At 54.9% G+C, this 22,413-nt stretch overlaps 1 protein-coding gene across 1 annotated transcript in view; it reads right to left on the reverse strand.

The window, feature by feature from the left end:
- Nucleotides 1–269: 269 nt before the first annotated feature.
- TRABD2B (TraB domain containing 2B) overlaps nucleotides 270–22,413 on the reverse strand; it is a 205,087-nt gene continuing 182,943 nt past the window's right edge. Inside the window, exons 5-7 of the mRNA XM_054572829.1 lie at nucleotides 13,520–13,610; nucleotides 10,040–10,309; nucleotides 270–538 (exon numbers count right to left, since the gene is read on the reverse strand). Coding sequence (XP_054428804.1) covers nucleotides 313–538; nucleotides 10,040–10,309; nucleotides 13,520–13,610 — 587 coding nt within the window. The 3' untranslated portion in view covers nucleotides 270–312. The remainder of the gene's footprint in view (nucleotides 539–10,039; nucleotides 10,310–13,519; nucleotides 13,611–22,413) is intronic.

Consider the following 22,413-nt stretch of genomic DNA (forward strand, 5'->3'; position numbering starts at 1 on the left):
TGGGGCTAACTAAGGGGTTATTAACATAGGCCACATAAAAATAGTTTTATCAGTGGAATAAATACATTTTTCTTTTTTAATATGGACACATATTTTACAAAAGAACCCCATAGCACTATGGGAAATTAAGATCCTTCTACAAAAAAGAAGATGTAACTCGGGTACAGTAAAGCTCTAGTGTTCTAACGGATCCCGTCTGGACTGCCCGCCTGTGAGGAGTCAGGCACCCCTGGAGGTGGTGGCAGGGGCCGCGGGGTGTGGCCACAGACCCTCCTGTGGTTCCTCTGGCTTCTCCGCATGGGGCAGTCGAGGTCAGGAGGGCCCGAGGGTACGCAGTAGGAAGGAGGCTGCCGCGCTGGCAGCGACGACGACGGCAGGGAGGAGGCCCAGGGCCGGCTGCAAACGGGCAGGCGCTGAGCTGCTGGCAGAGCCCAGCTCTTCCTGCTGCTGGAGCTGGTCGGAGAGCTGGAAGGAGGGCCTGGCGGTCCCAGAGCTGTGCGTGGGCTGGAGGGGCAGCGGGGGTGGCGAGGCGGTGGTGCTGGGAGGAGAAAACACAGAAACTCTGAGTGACCACTCAGTAGCCCCATCCTAGGCTGTGCCCTTGGGGTTCAGATCTGATTTATCAGATCTACTTTTCTCCCCCTCCTAGAATGCAAAAGAAAACAAAGGGCTCAGACAGGGAAAGTGAGCAGCCCAGAGCCACACAGCAGGCCACTGAGCTCCTGAGGTCATGCTCACCCTCCTATGCCAGGCTTTGGGGGATGGGCTAGGCACTAGGGGCCACAGGGCTCAAGAGAACTGGATCCCAGGCAGGAATAATTAAAGTGTTATGGAGAGAGCCATCTGAGGTCACAGTGGTCCATTAACCTTCACACCTACGCATACAGGGACCATGGCCCTCCTACTTCCTTCCCCTTCCCTGTCTGAAGTAAACAGAAAACAAAACATACAACCCCTGCCCATCTCATTATGCCAGCTACCATTTATTGAGAGTATCTTTGGTTCTCTAAACAAACCTTCACAGTGGCTCGCATCACCCCCTTCACCAGAGGAGGAAGCTGAGGCTCAGAGAGGCTACATGGTGACCAGGTGACAGAGGAAGTAGAGGCAGCACCTCCACAGGGCAGGAGCCCTGGGGTCAGCATAGCCACAGGGAGTTTTAGTGAAAGGTGCAGTCCTTCATGAACTTATAAAAACAGAATCCAGTGTTGGAGGTCCTGGTGAAGAATCTTGGCTCAGGAAAGCATATGTGAAAAAGAGGAGGGAGGGAGAGACAGAGGGACAGAATGAGACAGAAAGAAAAGGAGATCAATACGGAAGGAATTGGCAGGCGGAGCCACCAGGTGCCACCAGGAAGCAGAGGGTAGGACTGGGGCCTGGCAGGGTGCGGGACCATGTTACCTTCTAGCTCAAGTCCTAGAAAGAGAGATAGGAAGTTATGAACAGAGGGACAGAGACTGGAGAAATGAGGGGGCAAGACAGAGACTTAACAAAGGCCACAGGAGGAGAAAGCTTCGAGAAAGAGGGAATGGCTGGGTCCTAGAAACCATTGGCACACTCTCCCTGTGGAGCCCTGGGCAGAGGGAGGCAGATGGACATGCAGGCAGAGGATCCAACAAGCCCCACAACACCTGACGGGTAGGATGGGAGGGGAAACCCAGGGGCAGAGGGCACACAGAGGGGCCTGAATCCAGAGCAGGGCCAGGAAGGCTTCCTTGAAGAGGTGACTCCGCAGTCACCTGTGAAGACAGCAAGTCTAACTTGCATATGACTGAGGGTGCTCCCAGAGGGACAGGGAAGTACTTACAGAGTGGGGCCTGTGCCAGCTCTGCAGGATGCACTTGGCCTGCAGTAACTTCTACTCCTCATGACATTGCCAAGAGGCAGGTATGACTGATCCCATTTTACTTATCAAGAAAGTGAGGCACAAAGTGGTTAAGTAACTTGCCCCAGGACACAGGACAGGGGGCACACAGTAGGTGGCGGGTGGGTAGGAAACCTGCCCCTCTCTGATGTCTTCACTGTGTGTAGCCTCCTCTGTATGTGACACTGCTCTGCTTTCCAGGGCTTTCCATCCATCCCAGACAGGCTGCTTAGTCCCTGAGGCTTCTGGGGGTTCTTCCACCCTGCCGGGCCTGAGTTTGCACGTGCTGGGTACAAGGTCCCGGCAATTAGCCGTAATCACTTGGGTGAGATCTGTCATCAACACCGCCACAGCCCAGCTCTACCACCATGCAGCTGGATGCCTCTTACACAGCCTGGTTCAGCCTCGGCCTGGGGTTGGGTGGGCAAGGGGTCCTGGGGTCACCAAGCACAGCCCTGCCTCCACATGGGCTGGGACATCTGCTCTCGGAGTGGGGTCCAGTCGCTTGGTCAAAGAAAAGTCCTTACTCCCTGCCTGGTCCCACCCTCTCTACTCTGCTGCGGGTCATGCTCCAACTATAAGGTCCTGCTGAGTCCTTGCATGATGTTCTTCTCAACCTGGAGTCTGTGCTCTTCTGTCTTTAGAAATCCCCAGAGGACCTATCAGGAGAGGAGGGAGCCAACTCTTGTTATACAAAGAGGACAGAGGGAACATGTTCCTGGACAGTGTGTGTTTGGAACAGGAGGGGAGGGAGAAGACCAGGTGGCTTTAAATACCCTTCACAACCCATGAAATCTGGCCCATTGTACCTCCCATCCCATGCTTCAGGCCACCAGAGAGTTGTCATGGTCTGGTGCCAGCTGACCTCACCCTTCCTGGTTCTCCCAGCACACACCAACCCTCTCCAGTTATATCTAATGTCCTGTGGCCAGTTTAATACTCTCCTCTGAATGCAGACTCAATGTCCCCTTGTCCAGAGGTCTTTTTGTCCTACGTCCCCAATGCCACCTGGGAGAGTTCAAGCTCCCATAAAAGCTCGTACCCTCTCACATTATGTCACAGGCACCTGTTTGGGCTCACAAGGTTTGAATGATGCCAGGAACATTGTGCTCTATGGTGTTGGCTATTTGTATCATCATTATTAACACGTTTGCATGTGTCTCCTCCACGAATAACATCCTCCATTAATGGAGTGCTTCTTACGTGCTGGCAGGCACTGTGCTTGATATCAGGCATGTGCCATCTATTATTCTTCCCATTTCCAAGATGAGAAAACTGATCCTGAAGGAGGTTAGGACCCAGTTGTGTCCTGGGCAGTCTGCTCCCCAGCTTGACTGGGCCTGGGTGCCAACCTCACTGCATGGATGAGCAAGCATGTGATGCAGGGCCCAGGCATGAAGCATGCTGCTTCCTGCTGGGACCTCAAAAACACATGCCCAGCAGCATCACTGCTTCAGCCCCTTCCCTCCCTCTCTTTTCTAATAAAAAGACCCCCATCCACACACACAACACAGGAGTCTGTGAAAGCTCCTTCCAGCTGCTGCCCATCCTTTCAGCCTGAGCAGCAGGAAGGCTAGCAGCGCTGACCGCAGGAGAAGAGCCTGGGGTGCCACTTAGCATGCCCAGAGCGGGGGCCAGGATGGCTGCAGCCAGTCCCACAGGCCGTCAGAAAGAAAAGCAAGTAGGGGTTATAGAAACTATGTCTCACAAGGCGCCGTAGGCATTTGCTTTTACACTTTGAAAACCAAAGATGCAACCCCCCCGCTCCGCCGGAGCCTGAGTGGGGTTTATTGCTTGGAAGGAGTCCCAGGGAAATGGGGGGAGGTGGCAGGCAGGGGCAGAAAGCCCCTCCAAATGTCCCACCTCCCCTGCTCGCAAAGCTTAGTCCCCCAGTCCAGATCCCCCCACGCCTCCCCTATCCCGACCCATGCTGGGAAAACTGTCTCATGGCAAAGTGGCCTCAAAGCCAAACCAAACACTCTGAGTGTTCCCAGGCTCCGCAGACGGCTGGCACCAAGGGGCCCAGTCTGCTCTGAGCCGACAGGGCCTCTTGAGTGGGGAAGGACCCCTCTGACCGAGAGGAGGGCAGGGCCCCATTCTAGCCTGCCCTATGTTCCCGCTTGCTGAATGACTTTGGGCAAGTCCTGTCCTCTCGGCCTCAGTTTCCCCATGTGTATAATGAAAGAGCAGGAATGACCCATGGGCTTTGAAATGCTTTCTAGCAGCAGAAGCCAGGGGTGAGATCTCAGGCTAAAGCGCAAAGTATAAAGCACAGGAAAGCAGGGCTGGTGCTGGAGACAGTGTCAGATGTCTGTCCTCTGAGGTCCCTCTGTAGGGCTTCCTGGAGCGGGGGGGCCAATCTTGGCATGACAGGGCCTCCGAGAGCCGTGTGGCGGGGGGAGGGGGGCTTCTGGGAGTCTCGGAGTGATGGCTTTCCTGCCAACACAAGGGGCTGCTGGGCTGTGCCCTGGGTGGCCTCTGAGGAGACACAGGGAAGACAGAGCCTGGGGCAGCAGGGCCTGGGTGACGGTGGCCCTGCTGCCTGGGGGTGGAGTTCCCGATGGGAGACCGCACTGCGGCTCCAGCCTGGGCCTCAGCCTCTCTGGGCCAAGCACCCCAGATGCAGGCAGAGATCTAAAGTGACAATAAAACTGCTGGAAAAAAACACAGGCAGTAAACTCTCTGACATTTCTCTTAGTAATTTTTTTTTTCTGTTTTATCTTCTAGGGCAAGGGAAACAAAGGAATAAACAAATGGGACTACATTAAACTAAAAAGTTTTTCATAACAAAGGAAAACATCAACAAAATGAAAAGACAACCCACTGAATGGGAGAACATGTTCACCAATGATACATCTGGTAAGGGGTTAATGTCCAAAATTTATAAGGAACTCATACAACTCAATACCAAAAAACAAACAAACAAAAACAATCCAATTAAAAAATTGGGCAGAGGACCTGAATAGACACTTCTCCAAACAGGCATATGAAAAGACGCTCAACATCACTAATCATTAGCAAAATGCAAATGAAAACCACAAGGAGATAACACTTCACACCTATCAGAATGTCTTTCATCAATAAATCAACGAACAATAAATGTTGTAGAAGATGTGGAGAAAAAGGAACCCTAGTGCACTGCTGATGAAAATGCAGACTGGTGCAGCCACTGTGGAAAACAGTATGGAGGGTCCTCGACAAATTAAAAATAGAACTGTCTTATGACCCAGCGATTCTAATTCTGGATATATATCCAAAGAAATCCAAAACACCAGTTTTAAAATATGTGCGTCCCTGTGTTCACTGCAGCATTATTTACAACAGCCAAGATATGAAAGCAACCCAAATGGACAGAGAAGAGGTGGTACATATATACAATGGAATATTACTTGGCCATAAAAAGAATGAAATCTTACCATTTGCAACAATATCGATGGACCTAAAGGATATTATGCTAAATAAAATAAGTCAGACAGAGGGAGACAAATACCATACGATTTTCACTTCTTTGCAAAATCTAAAGAACAAAGTAAACAAACAAAACAGAAACAGATTCAGATACAGAGAACAAGCTCAGGGTTGCCAGATGGGAGGTGGGTGGGTGGGCTGGATAAAAAAGGTGAAAGGATTAAGAAATACAAATCGGGAGTTACAAAACAGTCATGGGGATGTGAAGTGCAGCACAGGGAGTATACTCAATACAGTCACTAGAGCGACATACAATGCCGGGTGGGTACTAGAATTATCAAGGGATCACTTCGTAAATTATGTAATTGTTAAACTGCTATGCTGTACACCTGAAACTAATATAAAATAATATTGAATGTCAACCATAATTGAAAAACTAAAAAAAATGAAGTGATGGGTTTGCCTGCAACCCAGTGGTCCTGGTATCTCAGATCCACAGCAGCCTCCAGGCCTTTGTCCGGGTGGGTTTTCTCTGTTGGAAGCTCCTCACCCTCCCCTTGGCCGCCAGGACCGCTTCTGACTCTGAGGGCCCTGACCGCCAGCTGTCACTGACTAAATTACTTTGCAGGCACAGGCAGATGGACTGTGGCTTCAGGGCTCTTTTAGCTGCAACATAATGGGGAGCTGTCCCTGCTCAGCCGTGACATGACACTCTTCCTACTCTGCACCCCCCGCCCGCAGCACTTAACACAGGGCTGGGCATCCGGTATGTGGCCAATGCGCTCCTGTTCAGTCGGGTGGGGGGTATATCTTGCAGCGCCTGCCTAGCGGCTCATTTCAGGCTGTGAGCCTAAGCTGTGCTGAAGGCTCATGGGCAGCTTCTGCTGTGTAGGGGGGGCATCTTAGACCATCTGAGAGTCAAAGGCTCAGTCTGCCCAGCAACACAGGAGACCACTGTTACTGTCAGTGGTCTGATGCCAGCTTACCACTTTATATGAACCATCTCATTTACCCTCGAAGCCTCAAAGCAAGTACAAGGGGCAGGGATTTGAATTCTGGGCTGCCTGAATTTGTCGGTGCTTTTATTCACTGAGGGATCCTGCTCCCCATTTCTCATGGGGACATCTTCTACCTCTAACCAGATGGGGTCCTGGCTTCCTGCAGAGACATTGGCTGCCCTGGACCAGGGAGAGGACCTGGCTGTGCTAGGAGAAACTGAAGCTGGAGAACTTCAGGGCAGGAAGGGCTGGTCCCCAGGAGCGGCGCAGGCCCCGCCCCAGAGCCTCGGGGCTGGAACTCTGAGCAGCCTCTGGTCTTCAGTTTAAACTTCAGGAGAAATTGAGGCCCAGAAGGCAAAGACCTCATGTCCATGTGTGTCCTGCACCCCCTGCCCCTGCATAGTGGCCCCCACAAAGCTCTGCGTCCATCGCATACTGTGACTTGCTTCAGGCCATGCCCAGCTCTTCCCTGCACCTGCACCTGCACCTTCCAGTCCTGGTGGCCCAGCACCCTGCTCCCTTGTTTATCCAACCCTAACCCTTCCTCTCCCCCAACACACACTTTGTGGGCTTGGAGAACAACAGAGCTGGCACAACCTTCAAAGACCAGGCAAACCTGAGCTGCACAAAAGGAGAAATAGGACTGCCGCAGATCCGACCTCACAGGGGCGGTGCCCTGCCCATGCCCAGCCTGGGAGTGGTCCCTGCCCTGCTGCCCCCTCCTGGCCCTCGGACGTGCAGTCCTCTGCGCCATTGTGCAGCCATCTGCGGACACAGGCTCGGCCCTTTCCGTGGGTCCCCATAAATCATCCTGTCACGGGCTGCTGCTTCTCTAAACTTCCTCCCGTGTGTTTACATCTCGGGTAATGAGGGGTGAGGGGAGGCCCTCCTGCTCCAGGTGGTGTCCTGCCCAGGCGCTTGCAGCCCCCACCCTGGCGCTCTCCTTCCTTCTCCTATGCAGTGACCCACAGAAGTCCAACCCAGATCTGCTCCCCAGGGCTCCCGACCTAGACGCACAAGTGAGGAATTGCAGTCTGTGCGACTGTGCCAGGACAGGACGCCCGAGGGGGGGGGGGGCGGGGGCAGCTGCGGGAGTGCGGGGGAGGGGAGAGCAGGGAGCGCTAAGGCAGGAAGGGGGCCCTCAGCCGGGCAAGGATGGGGAGACGCTTGCCCGGCGAGGGTGGCAGGGGCGTTTGTGTGGTGGTTGAACAACTGTACCCTTAGCATGAGACAGACCTGTGTGTGGGTTCTGACTCCACACCTGACTTGCTATGTGGCCTTGGGCAAGTTACCTGACCTTGCTGAGACTCAGTTTCCTTGTTTGTCAAACAAGGACCCCTGACAGGACTGCGGGGTGTGCTGGCTATAAGTGCCTGGCACAGAAAAAGCTCAACAGATGTCCGCTGGCACCCAGCCCAGCAGAGAGAGGCACGTACGAAGGTGAGGAGCTCGGGGGGCGGCGGTGGCTGGGCATGACCTGCTGACAGGGAGCCCAAGGCCTGGCAAGGACAGGGCCCTCGGTACCCCTCGGGACGAGGGGCGGAGGGCAAGGCAGGAAAGAAGGGGGCAGGCACTGCGTCTGGGCAGAGCTGCAGGGAGTTAACCTGGAGGCGGTGGGAGCTACGAAGAATCTGAAGGTAATGAGCAGTGCTGTGCTAGGGCCAGGAGACGTGTCAGGATCCTGCTGCAGGATCGTGGCTGGAAGATGAGCTGGGGAGAGGGAAGGTGCGCTTGGGAACCTGAAGGGGATGGAGTGAGACCTGGGAGTGACAGAGGCTGTGCCCTGCCCCCAGGCCTCTCATGGAGCCCAGGGCCTGCTTCCCTAAGAAGCTAAGAAGCAGTGGGGACACTTTGAACAAACAGACTGCCTGTTGGTGGCAACTTCCTTCTCCAACCCAAGCAGATGGGAGAAAGTTACCCACCATAATTTACCTGTTGGGACTGAGAAGGGCTCCCTCTTGCCGAAGAAAAGCAGTTTTCTTCTCCTAAAACCAGGCTCTGTGTTTCAGAGCTTCGTGTTGTGAAAAGGAAACTGTTGCCGAGTCATTTGCCCAAATTTACCTTTCAGACACGGTTAGGTGCTAGGGGTCTGTTGCTGGAGCTGACAGCCTAGCCTCCTGTCACCCGGCGGGCTGCGCCCACCACTGGCCAGGTCTCTTGGTCACCAGGTAGGTGGATCAGAACTGAGCGGCCCGCTCAATGGAAGCACTTCATGGGCGGCCACTGCCTCCCCGGCAGCCTGTGGCCCTCCCCAGGGCTGAAGGAAGCAGCTCCGTAACTCTATGCCCTCGTTCCAGGTTTGAAGGGGGCGGCGCATGCTGGGCACGTGAGCCGAACATGTTGCAGCCAATACTGCTGCAGCAGTGCCGCTGCCTGAGGCAGGCCGGGCAGCCAAGGGCTCCGCAGAAGGACGTTCCCCAGGAGCCCAAGTCAGGTGCTGTGCGCCACCACACAGCCAAAGGAGCAACGGACTCGGCTCATATTTACTGGAAGTTTCTTTAAGATTGTGTACACCCCGCACTTCAAGAGCGTGGACTGGACTATGTCAACCTTTTGTTGGTGACTCGGAGACCTGGCTGCAGAAAGATCATGCCTGAATAGCGTGGGTGGCAGCTCCTTATTTCTGTGTGACCCTGGACAAGCCCCCTGCCCTGGGCCTTGGTTCAACATCTGTAAATGCAGAGCTGGTTCTGTGTATTCTAAAGCTGCTCAGAAGAATCTCCAGTGTGCATTCAGCACACAGCTCCCCAGGCCCCCGCAGGTGCCGATTCAGGTGCAGTGGGGCCTGGGAGCTTGTTTAATGAGTGCCCAGGGAGGCTCTTTCTGAGGATGCGGAGGAAACCCTGGAAGAGGAACTGCAGGGTTCAGATGGAGACTCCAAGTCGCCGAGGGCCCCCTGCAGGGCACGGTGTCCAGGGCTGCGCTCCTGCGGTGGGAATGTCTCTGCCTTTCCCTGATAGTCACTCCCTGGAACATCCCAGGTGCTCTGGAGATGCTGTTCACTAAATATGAAGATTCTTGCCCCAAAGCGGATTCTAGGGAGACTGCTCTCTACTGAACTTGTGGCAGAGGTTGGAAGACAGCATCCTGGGTACAGCAGGAGCTTTGGTGACAAACAAGCTGAGGGGGTGGTGCAAGGTGGCAGGAGGGGCACATGGACAGAGGACAGGGAGGTATCAATACATTAGGGTGATTTCTGCACCTGCCCATTTTCAACAAGGTGTATCACGGATTTCACATCCCCTCTTGAGACTGAGCCCACAGCACTAGAATGCCCGGTGTCCTCTGTCACCTCTCTCTGGCACAGGGGATCCTCTCTGTAGTCTCCCTGCCAGGGTTTCAGCCACCCAGGCCTTCAGGTACAGGGAGCTCACAGCCTTTTGATATAACCAGCCCATTCCATTTTTTTCCTGGCTCCAGTGGAGCCGGCTTTGCACAGCAGGTGCGTCCCAGGAAATTAAGGGCAAAGCAGACTTTTGTCCACTGCACTTGAAGGAAGCTTCTATTCTCTCATTTTAAAAAGGAGGAAATTATACTTGCTCTCATTTTGAGAATAAAATGAAAAATCAGATGCAAGAGTGCTCTATAAACCCTGAAAGATGAGCAGGAGGACAAGCCAGCCCTGAGGTTTCTGCTGGGGCACTCACCCGCCACACTTCCTCAGAGCGGGGCTTGCAGATGACAGAGTGTGCCCGGCCCGGGGGCAATGGGGGGGGGCTGCCCGGGAGAGATGTCCAGCTCCCAGCAGACCTGCCCCTCCCCAGCTCACCTGTCCTCGATGCGGACCCAGAGGTCATTGAACTGCCGCGGCCGCTGGTGTTTATTCTGCCTCTTGTGCCACTTCTTCTGCCGCCCGAACTCCTCCAGCTGGCTGAGGCTGTCGGGGAGCAGGAGGTGTGGGGATAGGGCTGGGTCCTCCTCTTCGGGTGGGGCCGTGGGGGTCACCGAGGGTGCTGCTGGCACAACAGCAGCTGGGGTCACTGGGGCTGGGCTCGCTGAGGTCCCCTCAGATGGTGGTGCAGGGCTCCTGGCAGGAGGGCTGGAAAAGGCAACATTTTGCATAGTGTCATTCACGTGTGACAAGGGATACAATTCAGTGGGAAAGTAGTCATGGCAAGAGAAGATGCCAGTGTGCCCCTGCTGGGCCTCGTGAGGATAACCCGTGAAAACCATTGTCTGGTGCTGAGACAGAGCTTTGACTCCTTTTGTTTATTGATTCAATAAATATTGAGCATCTACTCTGCACCCAGCACTTTTCTAGGAATTGAGCAGAAGCAGTAACCCAAACAAAGTCCTGTCCTGTTAGAGCTAACAATGTGAAGCAGAAAACAGAGAGTAAGACATACGGGATGTCCAACGGTGATGACTGCTGGGGAGACGAAGCAGGGCAGCAGAGAGTGGGGGTGCAGTCCTGGGCAGGGAACGTGACCTGGTCACTGCGGTGCTGGTGGGTGACCTTTGAGCTCAGACCGATAAATAGGAGGTGACGCAGTGAGCCATGGGCAGGTCCCTGGCTCTGGGTCTTATTCATTCAACAATCTTTGGCTGAGGGACTTTGGGTGAGTTGCCTAACTTTGCTGTGCCTCAGTCTCCTGCACGTGAGCCGAACGTGTTGCAGCCAATGAACCTGAAGGCCCAGAGAGGTGAAGTCACCTGCAGAAAGTCACCTGTTCCTGGAAAACGGGGATATTACAGCCTGTGTCCCAGAAGGGAATCACCAGAATTACGTAAGTTGACACAGGAAAAATACTTAGAACAGTGCCTGGCAAATAGCAAGGTACTGGAACATTTTAATAATTAACATTATTAATTAAATATTACAATTGTTGCTTATGTCATTCAGCCAACTATCCATTCGTGCATTTAACACACATTCACTGAGCACCTTTTTGGGGAGGCAGGATGGTGTGAGGCAGATTAGAGCTCCAGCTGGAGGTTGATAGACATGGGTGCACAGCCTGGCTCTGCCACTCACAGGCTGGGTGACTAAGGGCAGGTGACACAATTGTCTCAAGCAGCAATCAGCTGTAAAACAGGAGTTGCAATGCCACGTCTTGAGGATGGATGAGATGCCTGGCACGTAACAAGCCTGACTGTAATGCTGGCCAGCAAGCATAGCAGGGCCTGACTGTAGCGACACTGGAGTGTCCATCGGGGGGTGTGTGTGTGTAATTCACATTCCATACAGAGGTGTACACAGACACCCCGTAGCCTCGGAACACCCTCTGCTCCTCTCTCTTTTATTCTCTTGTCTCGGAGACCCAAGTGGAATTCCTTTTGGGGCCATCCATCCCTGGGAGAAGGCTGGCCGTGGTTTCGGGAATTGCAAAGGTAGGGTGGCACCCAAGGCAATGAGCAGCCTGTCCCCCCACCTCTCTCCCGCAGGCATGAGGGGTGAGGGGCCTCTCTCTCCTTGAAGGGGAGAAGGCCGTTAGCCCAGCCTATCCACCCCCAGCCCCCACGGCCACTCCAGATTCCCAGGGTCCAGGAGATGCCGCAGATGCTGGGGAGATAATTCAAAACAGGCAGACAAAAAGACGGATCCAGGAAGCACCTGTGGCCGATGATGTCTTTTATTGTTGGGGCCTCCTCGGCATCCCCGCTCCTTCACCCACCCGTAGGGTTTCAGCCTGTACTCGGAGACCATGACTGAGAGCCTGTGGAGCAGGCTCTGGGATGGCGGGAGAGGAGTGAGGAGATCCTCCTTGAATGCCTGGTCCCTAAATGAATAGGAGTCGGGGCAGCCTCTCCCACCCCCGCCCCTACCCTGACCTGGACAGATACAATGAGCTTCAAGGTGAAGGTCCTCGTGCTGTGTGAGGAGCTTGAGGAATGCTTTGTCCCCAAGGCTACCTTGTCTCTTACCCCTCAAACACATGCCTGCCCAGGCCTCGTAGCATCGGATTTGTACGGCACTAAAGGTTCAGGAAGAGCAGTCTTGTCGGGTTGGTTCAGAAGATGGGAAGAGGAAGGAGTCCAGCATGAGAACGTTTATAAGTTCCTTTAGAAGTACCATGGAGACGGGGGCAAACAATGACCCTGAGCAAGGACACCAGAGGCTCAATGCCCTGGGCAGCCCAGGCCTCATCTCTGCAGGGTGCAGAGCGGGCCTCAGCCATTTCTGAGCACTCCCACCCTTGGGTCCACCCTGACCCCCAGAGGGACCCAGGGTTAGGGGCTTAGGAAGGCCCTAGACTGCCATGTACACCAGCTGTGTGTCTTTCTGCAGGTGACTTCACCTCTCCGGGCCTCAGGTTCCTGTTTTAAGATGAGGATACATGATTGTCATGAGGATTCAATGAGTTAAAAGTGCTTAGAACCTGGTACACAGTGAGATATTAACAAATATTAACTATGATTATTCAAGCTTCTTTAGGACTCTGGGTCTTGTAACATCAGGGACAGGGACCCAAACCACACTACGGTCGCCTTTGTGAGCTGGTGAGGAAGGTGTTTCTATAACGGTTGGATGGAGCAAGGGCTGCATGGGACCCATGGGTCTGAGGGCCCTGGTTGACCCCTGGAGCTGCCCACATGCAGACACTTCCGCTGTCCCGGGCCTGGCGCTGGCACTGTGGGACGCACATGTTCCCGCTGACCCCTGCCTTTAGGCAGCTCCTGGGGTGGGGGAACCCCCACAGGAAGATGACCATGATACGGCTCTTTGAGTGGAGTGGAGTGGGGTGCTCTGGCAGGAGAGTAGAGGCAGGTGGACACAGCCAGGTGGCAGCAATGAGGAAAGTGTGGTCAGAGGAAGGTGAGGACTAGATGCAGGAGGGGCTGGGACGCAGGAAGGAGGCTAGGCCGTTGCTCATCCTGACTATGGTCCCACTTCAGTTCAGGGCTCCAGCATCCCCTACATCCTCAAGGCAGCCACCCAGGAGTCCCACGAGTCCTTCCAGCCCACCGGATCAGCGGTCCCTAAGTCCTGAGCATCTCCCGACGGTTCACTCCCCTCCCATTCCCACCACCACTGCCAGGCCCACCACCCTGACCTCCTGCCAGGGCTGTGCTTCAGGCTTCTTCCCAGTCTCCCCACCTGCAGTCTAGCTTCTCTTCTTTTGGGCGTCCGGTCAAGGCTCGTCCCTACGAGGTCCCATCTCACCAGAGGCTTCCTCACAGCTCTCGCCTCAGGCCTGAGCGGGAAGGCAGGATGCAGCCCAGCCCTGCGGCCTGTGGTCAGGGACGGCCCATGGACCAGCAGCAGCAGGCCAGCCAGTCCCGCCCTGCAGACATTCCGGCTGCTCACCTGTGGATGGTCTGCCCTGCGGGCGTGTGTTCCACCTCCAGCCCTGCCTGCCGGAGGACGTCAATGACTGTGTTGTTCCCCAGAAAGTGACCTGGAACACAAGAGACAAAGTGGGCTCGGTCATATGCCAGGACCCCAGCAGCTGGGGACGCCTCAGGCCGGCGGCCTGCACCAGCACTGAGGCCCCAGACTCCCTGAGGGGCAGGATGGTATACGGGGAAGGTGTCCGGGGTCACCCTGCCTGGGTCCCAATCCTGGCTCTGCCGCTTACTGGTTGTACCTTCCTGTGCTTCAGTTCTCCACTCTGTAAAGTGGGAATGACTGTGGATAGTGACCTCCGGAGAGGCTGTGAGGACCACAGGAACGGTGGTGGCATGGAGTGAAGGCTCACAGCGTTTTCTGTGGCCTCGCTGTGCTCACACCATGAGGCTGACCCCAGCCCCCGACTGCCCAGGCCAGGACGGCCTTCAGCACTCCATGAGTGGGGGGTACATTTACGATACACTTGCTCTACAGTCGATACTGGGAATATAGGTGTAAATCATCTAACCTACAGCCCCAGATGGGAGCAGGAGTCGGCCTTCTTTGGCAGGTGCAAGACAGGTCTGAGAGCACAGGGAAGGTTCCCGGTTAGGAAGGTTAGCAAGGACCCTCCGGAGGCCCAGGGACTGTGGAGACAACAGCTGCTGGGAGTCAGCACCTGTCGAGCCCGTCCTGCCTCCCCAGGCCTCAGCCTCCCCACCTGGTGAGTGTGGGCAGAGTGGCGGCGGCCCCTGGTGCCCTCCCCACCTATGCGCCTGCCCAGTGGCCCACTCCCACGGGCAGCTCCTCCTGCTCACCATTCATCCCAGAACCCGGGGGAAATCCCTGCACTGTTACTGTAATTGCCTGTGACGGGTGGTGACAGGTGGGAAGCGGAAGGTCAGCATGTTGACAGCCCCAGGGAGGTCTGAGCACAGAGAGGAGATAGGCGGTGGGGGAATGGAGAGGCTCCTGCACAGAGGAAGCCGGGCTGGGGGGCTGCACAGCGGCTGGAGCAGAGGGTGAAGCTTGCAGCCCTTCACTGGCCCGCCCTCCACCCCACCACTGGCTTCGCCACTCCCCGGCAAGTAGTCCCCCACCCAGCAGTCTCTCTTGCCAGCCTGGCACAGTCCCTGAAATTCACCCCTGGATCACTACATAAGATCACTGGGCTGGGAACGGGAGAAGGGTTCTCGTCCTGGACCCACCACACTCACTGTGAGACCTTGGGCAAAACCGTGCCGCTGGAATGCCCTGTTTCTCTCAGCATACAAGGGAGTGGGCTGCATGACACCTACGGGCTCCCCTAGCTCTCAGATTCCACGGGGAAGGCTGCGTTTGACTCGAGACCTTTATGAAAGTGTCTTCTCCCTTCCTTTTTTTTCCCTCTCTCCCTCCCTTTCTCCACCTACCCACCTGATAGACACGGAGTGAGTGCATACCTGGTGCTGGACAGTGGTGAACAGGTGAGGGCCTGTCCCAGGCATGCACAGGCTTGAGAATCAGGCTTTTCTGACCCAGACACTAATGCTATGCTGCAGGAAGCATAGTATCCCACAGGAGGGATCAGGGCAGACTTCCTGGAGGAGGCATCACTAGCTAGGTGAGGATGGGAGTGGGGTGGCACCTAAGGGAGGGTGCTCCAGGTAGGGGGAATGGCATGTGAAGAGACTAGGGGTCAAGTGAGGTATTTTGGGGAAGCTAGCTGCAGAAGACACATGGATAATGCGGGTGTGATAGGCCCTCCCAGGCTCCGGCTCTGACCCAGTGCTATTGAGGACAGAAGACCCAGATTCCTGCCAAGGCAGTGAGTCTCCACTCTGTAATCCTGAGCAAGTGGCTTCTCTGCCCCCAGCTTGTTTCCCTGTGTGTCACATAGGCAGGCCTCCCTTTGGCCCACAGCTTGGGCAGCTATAAAGCCCTAACGAAGCAAGCAGAGGGAATGTCCTTTGGAAAAGCCCAGCATGCCCTCCCAACCGATGGGCTAAGCAGGCCCCTGGCTGAGGCCACAGAGTCATCCCCATTCTTGCTTGTCCACAAACATGACTGGGCTGGAAGGGGGACTGGGCATGGCAGCCTCCAGTGCACAGGATGCAGGAACTCCTTGCCAGCAGCTCTTGGAATCCACTCCTGACAGCAGAGCCAATTCCTTCCCTGCCTCCATGGAGACCTGTTTAAAGATGAGGGCTTCTAGGCTCAGCAGTGATTTCAAGAGCCTCCAGGGAAAACAGCCCGCTTCAGGCTGCACAGGAGCAGCAGTGAATATTTACTGAAGGCCTCGCCGCCGCTCCAAAAGGAACATTCCTAGGGCTGGGGAAGTGGGTATTTGGAGGGGACAGGCCGGATCCTGAGCATTTCCCAGCAACGTTTCAGTGTCCAGTCAGCGCCCTGTCCATTCCCTGCACCTCAGTGGTTTCAGGCCTTATCGTGAAAGCTTAAGACCCTAAACAGAAGACTTTTAGATACTTTGGAAAGTTGGAGGCAATCAGGAAAGATTATTTCAAATTGCCCTCCTTCCCTCTCTAAGGTGCACTCATCTTCACCTCCTTCCCTCCTGGACAGGGAGACGGTGACCCTCCTGTCCCTCCCCTGTACGAGGCGGCGCTATGCACAGCTCCAGGAGACACCCTCCCGGGTAGGCCGTGCCCCAACACCGTGCCGTGCAAGCCGCTCACCCCTGAGCCCATGCTCCCACCACCCTCAGCCCCGCCGCCCTCTGTGGGGCTTGCTTTCAGGGGACCACACAGCACTGTCCTGTCCTGGTTCGTCCTCCTGTCACCGCTCCCTGTCCACCCTCTTGGCGGGGTCCTCTTTTCTTCTCACTCTCCTCACAGTCTGTGGGCAGATCACCCACCCTCTGGTTTTGGCTACCACACAGTGCTGACCATTCTGGAGCTGCAGCCCTAGCTCAGACCCATTTGTCCAGTGGCCTGTTGGACATCTGCCCCTAACACCCCCCAGAGCCTACAAAATCCGACTCAGCCTCCCCTCCTAGGATGTGCCTCAACTGAGCTCTGCTCTCCAAGTCAGATGGCCCCTGTCTTGACCGTTGCCCTTCTTCATCCTGATCCATTCGGTCATCAGAATCCCCCTGATTTTACCTCCTAGTCATGCTTGACCTCTGGCCCATGTCACCTTCTGCTGAAATCACCCTCCTCCCTGCTGCCTGAATGACCTTCCCATACCCCAGTCTGTCAGAGCATGCCCCCAACAAGCCATCTGATGGGACACTGTGAGCTTTTCAAGGATAGGGGACATGTCTGATTCATCTCTGACGCAGGGCTGAACCCAAGTCTGGCTCCCAGTGGTGGATTCATGACGGTTGAATGAATGAGTGACAAAACCTGCGACTCAATATATCCTTTCCATGATCTCATCCAACCCCCAGGAGACCTGAGCTCATGATCCCCTCCCCTTGTAGCCCTGGCCAGCCCTTTGGTGTTGCTCATGCAGATTCCACCAATCCCAAGAGCTTGGCTCTTAGACCTGCCTCTGAGTCAAGGCCCAGCGCATGTTGTCCCCAGGGGCTGGCAGACAGGGCCTAGGCTTGCCTCCAAGATCAGAAATCCTGAAACTGGCGCCACACCCATCCTGGAACCTGCAGGAAGGTGTGGAAAGTTTCCAAAGGGGCCCCCAGTGTTGGGGTTTAGCCTGTGTGGCTTGCCCAGGCTCCCGGGGTCTCCTGGCCACTGCTCAGCAGCTCCTTCCAGCACTGACAGCTGTGCTCTGGCCAGCTCTCTGCAGGAAGGCACGTTCCATTTCATCTGCTGAGGCCATGTGGATGAGGAAAGGAGGAGAGAGGAAGGACAGCAGGGGGTGGGGCACACGGAGACACCGAGGCAGAGTCAGGGGGACACACAGAAGGGCAGAAAGAGGAGAGAGATATCACAGGGAGCTCAGGACACAAAGAAATAGAGAGGAGAAAGACAGTGGAGAGGAGAGGAGGCCCAGGCAATAAGGGGACATGGGCAGTAAGAGACATACAGGAACACAGAGACAATGGTAGGGAGAGAAGGAAAAGGAGAGACTCCTAGACAAAGAGAGAAAGTGATAGAAAGAAACAAGGATACGGCAATGAGATGCAAAGAGACAGAGACAGAGACAGATAGAAAAGGAAAGGGTCAGAGAAGAGAGAGGAGAAACAGAACCCCGAAATGGAAACAAGGGGCACAGTGGAGGAGAGACTAATCCACTGAGGACAACAGGGTTGCCTTCCTAGAGGAGGGGCCCATGTAGCCAGGACTCCTAGGATGGGAGGGATTTAGACAGAGATGCAAGGAGCAAGATCACATCCTGAGAATGGTGTGGCTGGTATGGTGTTGCCTCTTGTGACTTGCAAGCCACAGTGCTACGTAAAAGGCATTCATATATGAACAAGGAAGGTGTCCTGATCTGAGCGAGCACAGCCCTACCACATTACAGTGCAGAAAAAGGGCTCTTTTTCTTCTGGGCCCAAGCAGGCTTGTGCCAGGGCACGGGGCTCAGTGAACAGAGCATAGGCTGGTTGCAGCCCGACAGCCCCAGTTTAGCCTTCGACACGGAAAGGCCGGGTGGGACAGAAAGAAGACTCCTATCCTGGGGTTAGGACAGGAAACCTGGCTCAGTAGCCCCTTGGCCGTGTGACCTTGGGCAGCTTCCTTGCCTGCTCTGTGCCTCAGTTTCTCCATATGGTCCAGAGGTCCTCCCACCTCTATGATTTCACCACCTGATGACCTGACCACAAACTCCTACTTAGTGAGCCTCCTGGGTACACGGGACTTTTCCAACATTCTTTCATTTCATCCTCACAGCAGCCGTTGTGGTCCCCCAGGTTATGAGGGAACTGGGGCCCAGTGAGGGGATGGGACTTGCCCAGGTCACACAGCTGGTGAAAGGTGAAGAGATGTCCTCGCTCATCGCACGTCCCTGCACACCCACTCTGAGGTATTGGTGGCTGCAAGGGATCCTGAGTTCATGTTTTGGGGGCAGGAAGTTGTCAGAAACATGTGTACCTTCCAAGGTTCACCAGATCGAAGGGAAAGTGTATGAGTGCTCAGCAAGAACAACCTGCCAATTAACAGGGTAATTTCAAGGCAGTGTTGGGGGGCCAGGTGGAGGGGAGAGGAGAGGACCAGATGTTCCTACAAAAGCTCCAAAGCAACATGGGCTCCCCTCGGCCAGCACACATGTTTTCTCTCCTGTGAGTCCGCTGGGTTTCCAGTTTTGTCCTCCTGGATGAGGGATCCCAAGCCCTTATTTATGTTCCGTCTGAAATTAATGCAAGGGAAACTTTCAAATGCTAATCTAGCTGCCGGGAGCAGCAGCCGGATATCAAGCGACAGCGGTGTTTGTTTTCATGAGGAAGTGTGACAGGAGGGCTGGACGGAGGGACCAGGGGAAGGACGGGCAACTGGGGGTTCCCAGGGGGCCTCTCATCTAGCTGAGCTTCCTTGCTCCTTCCCTGTAGGCCAGCCTGGGGCAGGATGGGGGCTTGGACTGAGAGGACACCTCCTGCACCCAGTCTTGTGCCAGGACCTGAGACATATGTCCCCCCCTCAGAGGAGATCACAGGGTAGAAAGGAGACAGGCAGCATGAGCTGTGCAAGGAAGGAGGGACTCCAGGGGCTACTTGGCTGAAGGGGAAGGAGCAGAACCCAGACTAGGGGGTCAGTAAGGAGCCTCAGGTGAGTTAAAGGAAGGGAAGAAGGACAGGCCTTCCTGACACAGCGTATTAGTGCACATGCATGGGCACAAAAGGGAAAAAGAGCGTGGCGTGTGCTGGCCACCAACAGTGGCTCTGGGTTGTTGGAATAGAAAGTGGAAGGGAAGGTGGGCAGTGGCAAGGGTAGGGGCAGGAGGTATGAGGAGCGGTGCTCTGAATTGAGGCAGGATAAGACTAAGGGGGCAGGTTTCAGCTGGGCCCAAAGAACCCTCTCCCAGGCAACTGTCCGGCTCAGCAATGGAGTGAAGGCCCCATCCTTGGAGACGTGTAAGCAGAGGGACAATGATGGCTTGTCAGGCCTTTGCAGAGAGGATTCAGACACCCGTCAGGGAGCTGGACCTGGTTGGGTGCAACCCAATTCTGCCCCCTTTGCTCCTCTCTGGTGACTGCTAGAACAGAGGACGTCTGAAACCACAGGGTCCTGAGACTTCAGCTTGTCAGCTCAGCTCTGCCCTTAATGATGCAAAGATGGATATGAATACTGAGATAACCCCACTTACCATTCTCCCAGACCTTAGATTGTACCAAACACTCTGATTCATTTTCTCACTTGATCTCACAACAATCGCGCCAAGGGCCACAGAACTGTCCCAGTGTCACATAGGCAGAAAGGGCGGAGCTGGGGTTTGCCGAAGCCCACGCACACACAGAGTGTGTCCATTTAAAGGGCGTTTCTTGGAGGCAGCTGCCACAGCCGGGGCTCGCTGGGTACAGGGCAGGCTCCTTCCGGGGCTGGAGCTGCTTCTAGACCTCTGACACCTGACTGTTGCTCATACTGGAGGTTCCCTTCAGGACCTCTCCTAATTGTGTACTTCCTCTTAAAGTATGCCCCCTGCCAAGCTTATCCTCCAACTCAACACTCTGTCCCTCTAAAATCCCCAGGATTTGAGCCTTTCATTTCCTTTGGATCAGGCCCTCTTTCAATTAGTATTTGGTTTAGAGTTGTAGACACAAGCCCTGGGGGTTTTGACCGGTCTGCGCCCTCAGGGCTGGAGCCAGAGGTGTTTTTTTCCCTCCACCAGCCTTTTCTGGGACCTCCCACAGGTCGGGCATGTCCCAGGGCCTGGAAACCCTGAGATGGGACAGACATGGTCACTAAGATGGCTCGAGACCCATGCAATGTCTATGTGAGGTGATTCGAGGTCAGCAACAGGTGCTATGGGGAGAACCCCAGAGACAGAGCCTGTGATGGGTTCTGTGACCTGCAGGGGGCAGTGGCCAGCCCAGGGCTCCCCGCAGCCATGATAACACTCTACAACATCTACAGGCTCCCTTTCTAGAATTACAGCACCCAGAACCCCTGTTGGCCAACTACGTTGGCAGGAATGGAACCTCCTCACTCCTGAGGCTCACTGTCACTTAGAACTGAGGCTGGTTCTTGGGGTTTTCCTGCAAGTGTCCTAGCTGAGTTCTCAGCGGTCACAGAGCACTTCTGCTCCTCCCTGGGGTGACCCTGCTTTCTCCTGTGGGGGTCCTGTCCTTGGAAGAATGTGGATTCTGAGGGGCCATGACCCTAAAGTGATAACGACAACACAAGAGCTCTCATTTACTGTTTGATGGCGGTGCACCAGGCCCTGACTGCATGGGCACCCACCCATAACTCTCAGGCTCATTCTGCAGAGTGGACATCAGTGGGCCGAGGGAAGGCGGACTCCCTAGGCTACTTCCTATATGTGCTGGGTTTCCAACTCATGCAGACCGGCTCTGAAGCCCATGCTCTTAATCTAGGACACTTTCTTCTCCTCCTGCCTTCCCTACCCTGGCCAGATAGAGTGCTGGACCCACAGCTGACATTCCATAAATCCTTGCTCACTGATGGAGCAGCCTTGGAGCTCCAGCCTGGGTTAACAGACCTCCCCTGATCCAGCGGGCAGGATTGGCTCCAGTTAGGGACACACTAGCAGATGGGATGTTCCTCTGGCTGGCTGGATGCTCTGAAACAGCAACAGTGACTCTAGCCAAGGATTGCAGCCCAGAGCAGGCGTGCCAGCTGCCAGATGTGTACTGGTGGGGGCAGCAAGGTCCTTTGAAGCATGGGTGGAAATTCTGAAACATTTCCGGATACTGTGGCCTTGTGCTCCAGCGTGGGGAGTGTGGCTGGCCATGGGCATTTGCCCAGGAGGGGACAAAGCAGCTGGGTGTGTGCTGCTTGTTTGCAGGGCCTCTTGTTTCTAAGGTTGAAAAGGCACGATATGGGCCATGGCTGCCCTTCTGTGCCCAAGCATGAGCTTGAGGGGCTTCCTTCTTCTGCTCCTCAGGCCACCACTGAGTGGAGAGCAAGGTAGGGAAGGAAGTGGGCGTGTCTTGTCCTGAGGACTGTGGGATGATGAGAGAAATCAGAAGCAGCTGGACCTGCACTGGGGAAATTTCAACTGCTCTCCCTCCTCCAGGAAGCCTTCTCTCACTCACTCTGCCTCCTTTCAGTGTCATGACTCAAGACCTCTGTGAGGTATGCATGAGATTGCTGAATGTTGGGGATGGAGGGGATATTAGCCCTCCTCCTGTCTTAGTCCCTCTCCACACAGCTGAGGGAAGAAAACCTCAGAAAAGGCAATATGGAAGGTCACAGAATGCAACAAGTGCCCACAGCACCAGCATGCTTCTCCTTCCCACCCTCATGTCCTTGACTTTGCTCTCACCTCACCCTACTTTGCTTTCCTTCTCATTGATTCCCTCCTTATCATCTTGCTGCCTTTTCCTAACCCTCTCCCCCTTGCTTAGCACTGAACACCGTCCTCCTCCAGCCTCTGACTGCATGGCTGGACCCACAACAGTACCTGGGACTCTATTTCTAGTTGGCTGTGAAGGCTTTTCATTTGTCAACCCAGTCTTACCTTCTAAAGGACAGGTGTGAAATTGCAGCATCCTTGGGTTTCCCACTGTGGGGGCAGCAGATGTGGGTTCTAGTTCAGGTTTTGCTGTGAGTAACACAGGTCAGGGGATACTTCTATTCGTGGGTCTCATTGTGGACAGGTTCGTTTGTTCATTCATTCGTTTGTTCATTCATTCATGCAACAAGTAGATACTGAGAGCCTCTTCAGTGCTCAGGGAGTGGACAGCCTAGTTTGGGAGATGGCAAACGTGTTTGGCATGTGCCAGGCTGTGATAGGGGAATCCTATGGGGCTATGGGAGCCCAGAGAGGAGACAGGAAGGGCATTCTCAGTAGAACAG

This window comes from Pteronotus mesoamericanus, unplaced genomic scaffold, assembly GCF_021234165.1.
Source record: "Pteronotus mesoamericanus isolate MK-2021 breed Mesoamerican mustached bat unplaced genomic scaffold, CSHL_Meso_final contig_105, whole genome shotgun sequence".
In the NCBI taxonomy this organism is placed as follows: Eukaryota; Metazoa; Chordata; class Mammalia; order Chiroptera; family Mormoopidae; genus Pteronotus; species Pteronotus mesoamericanus.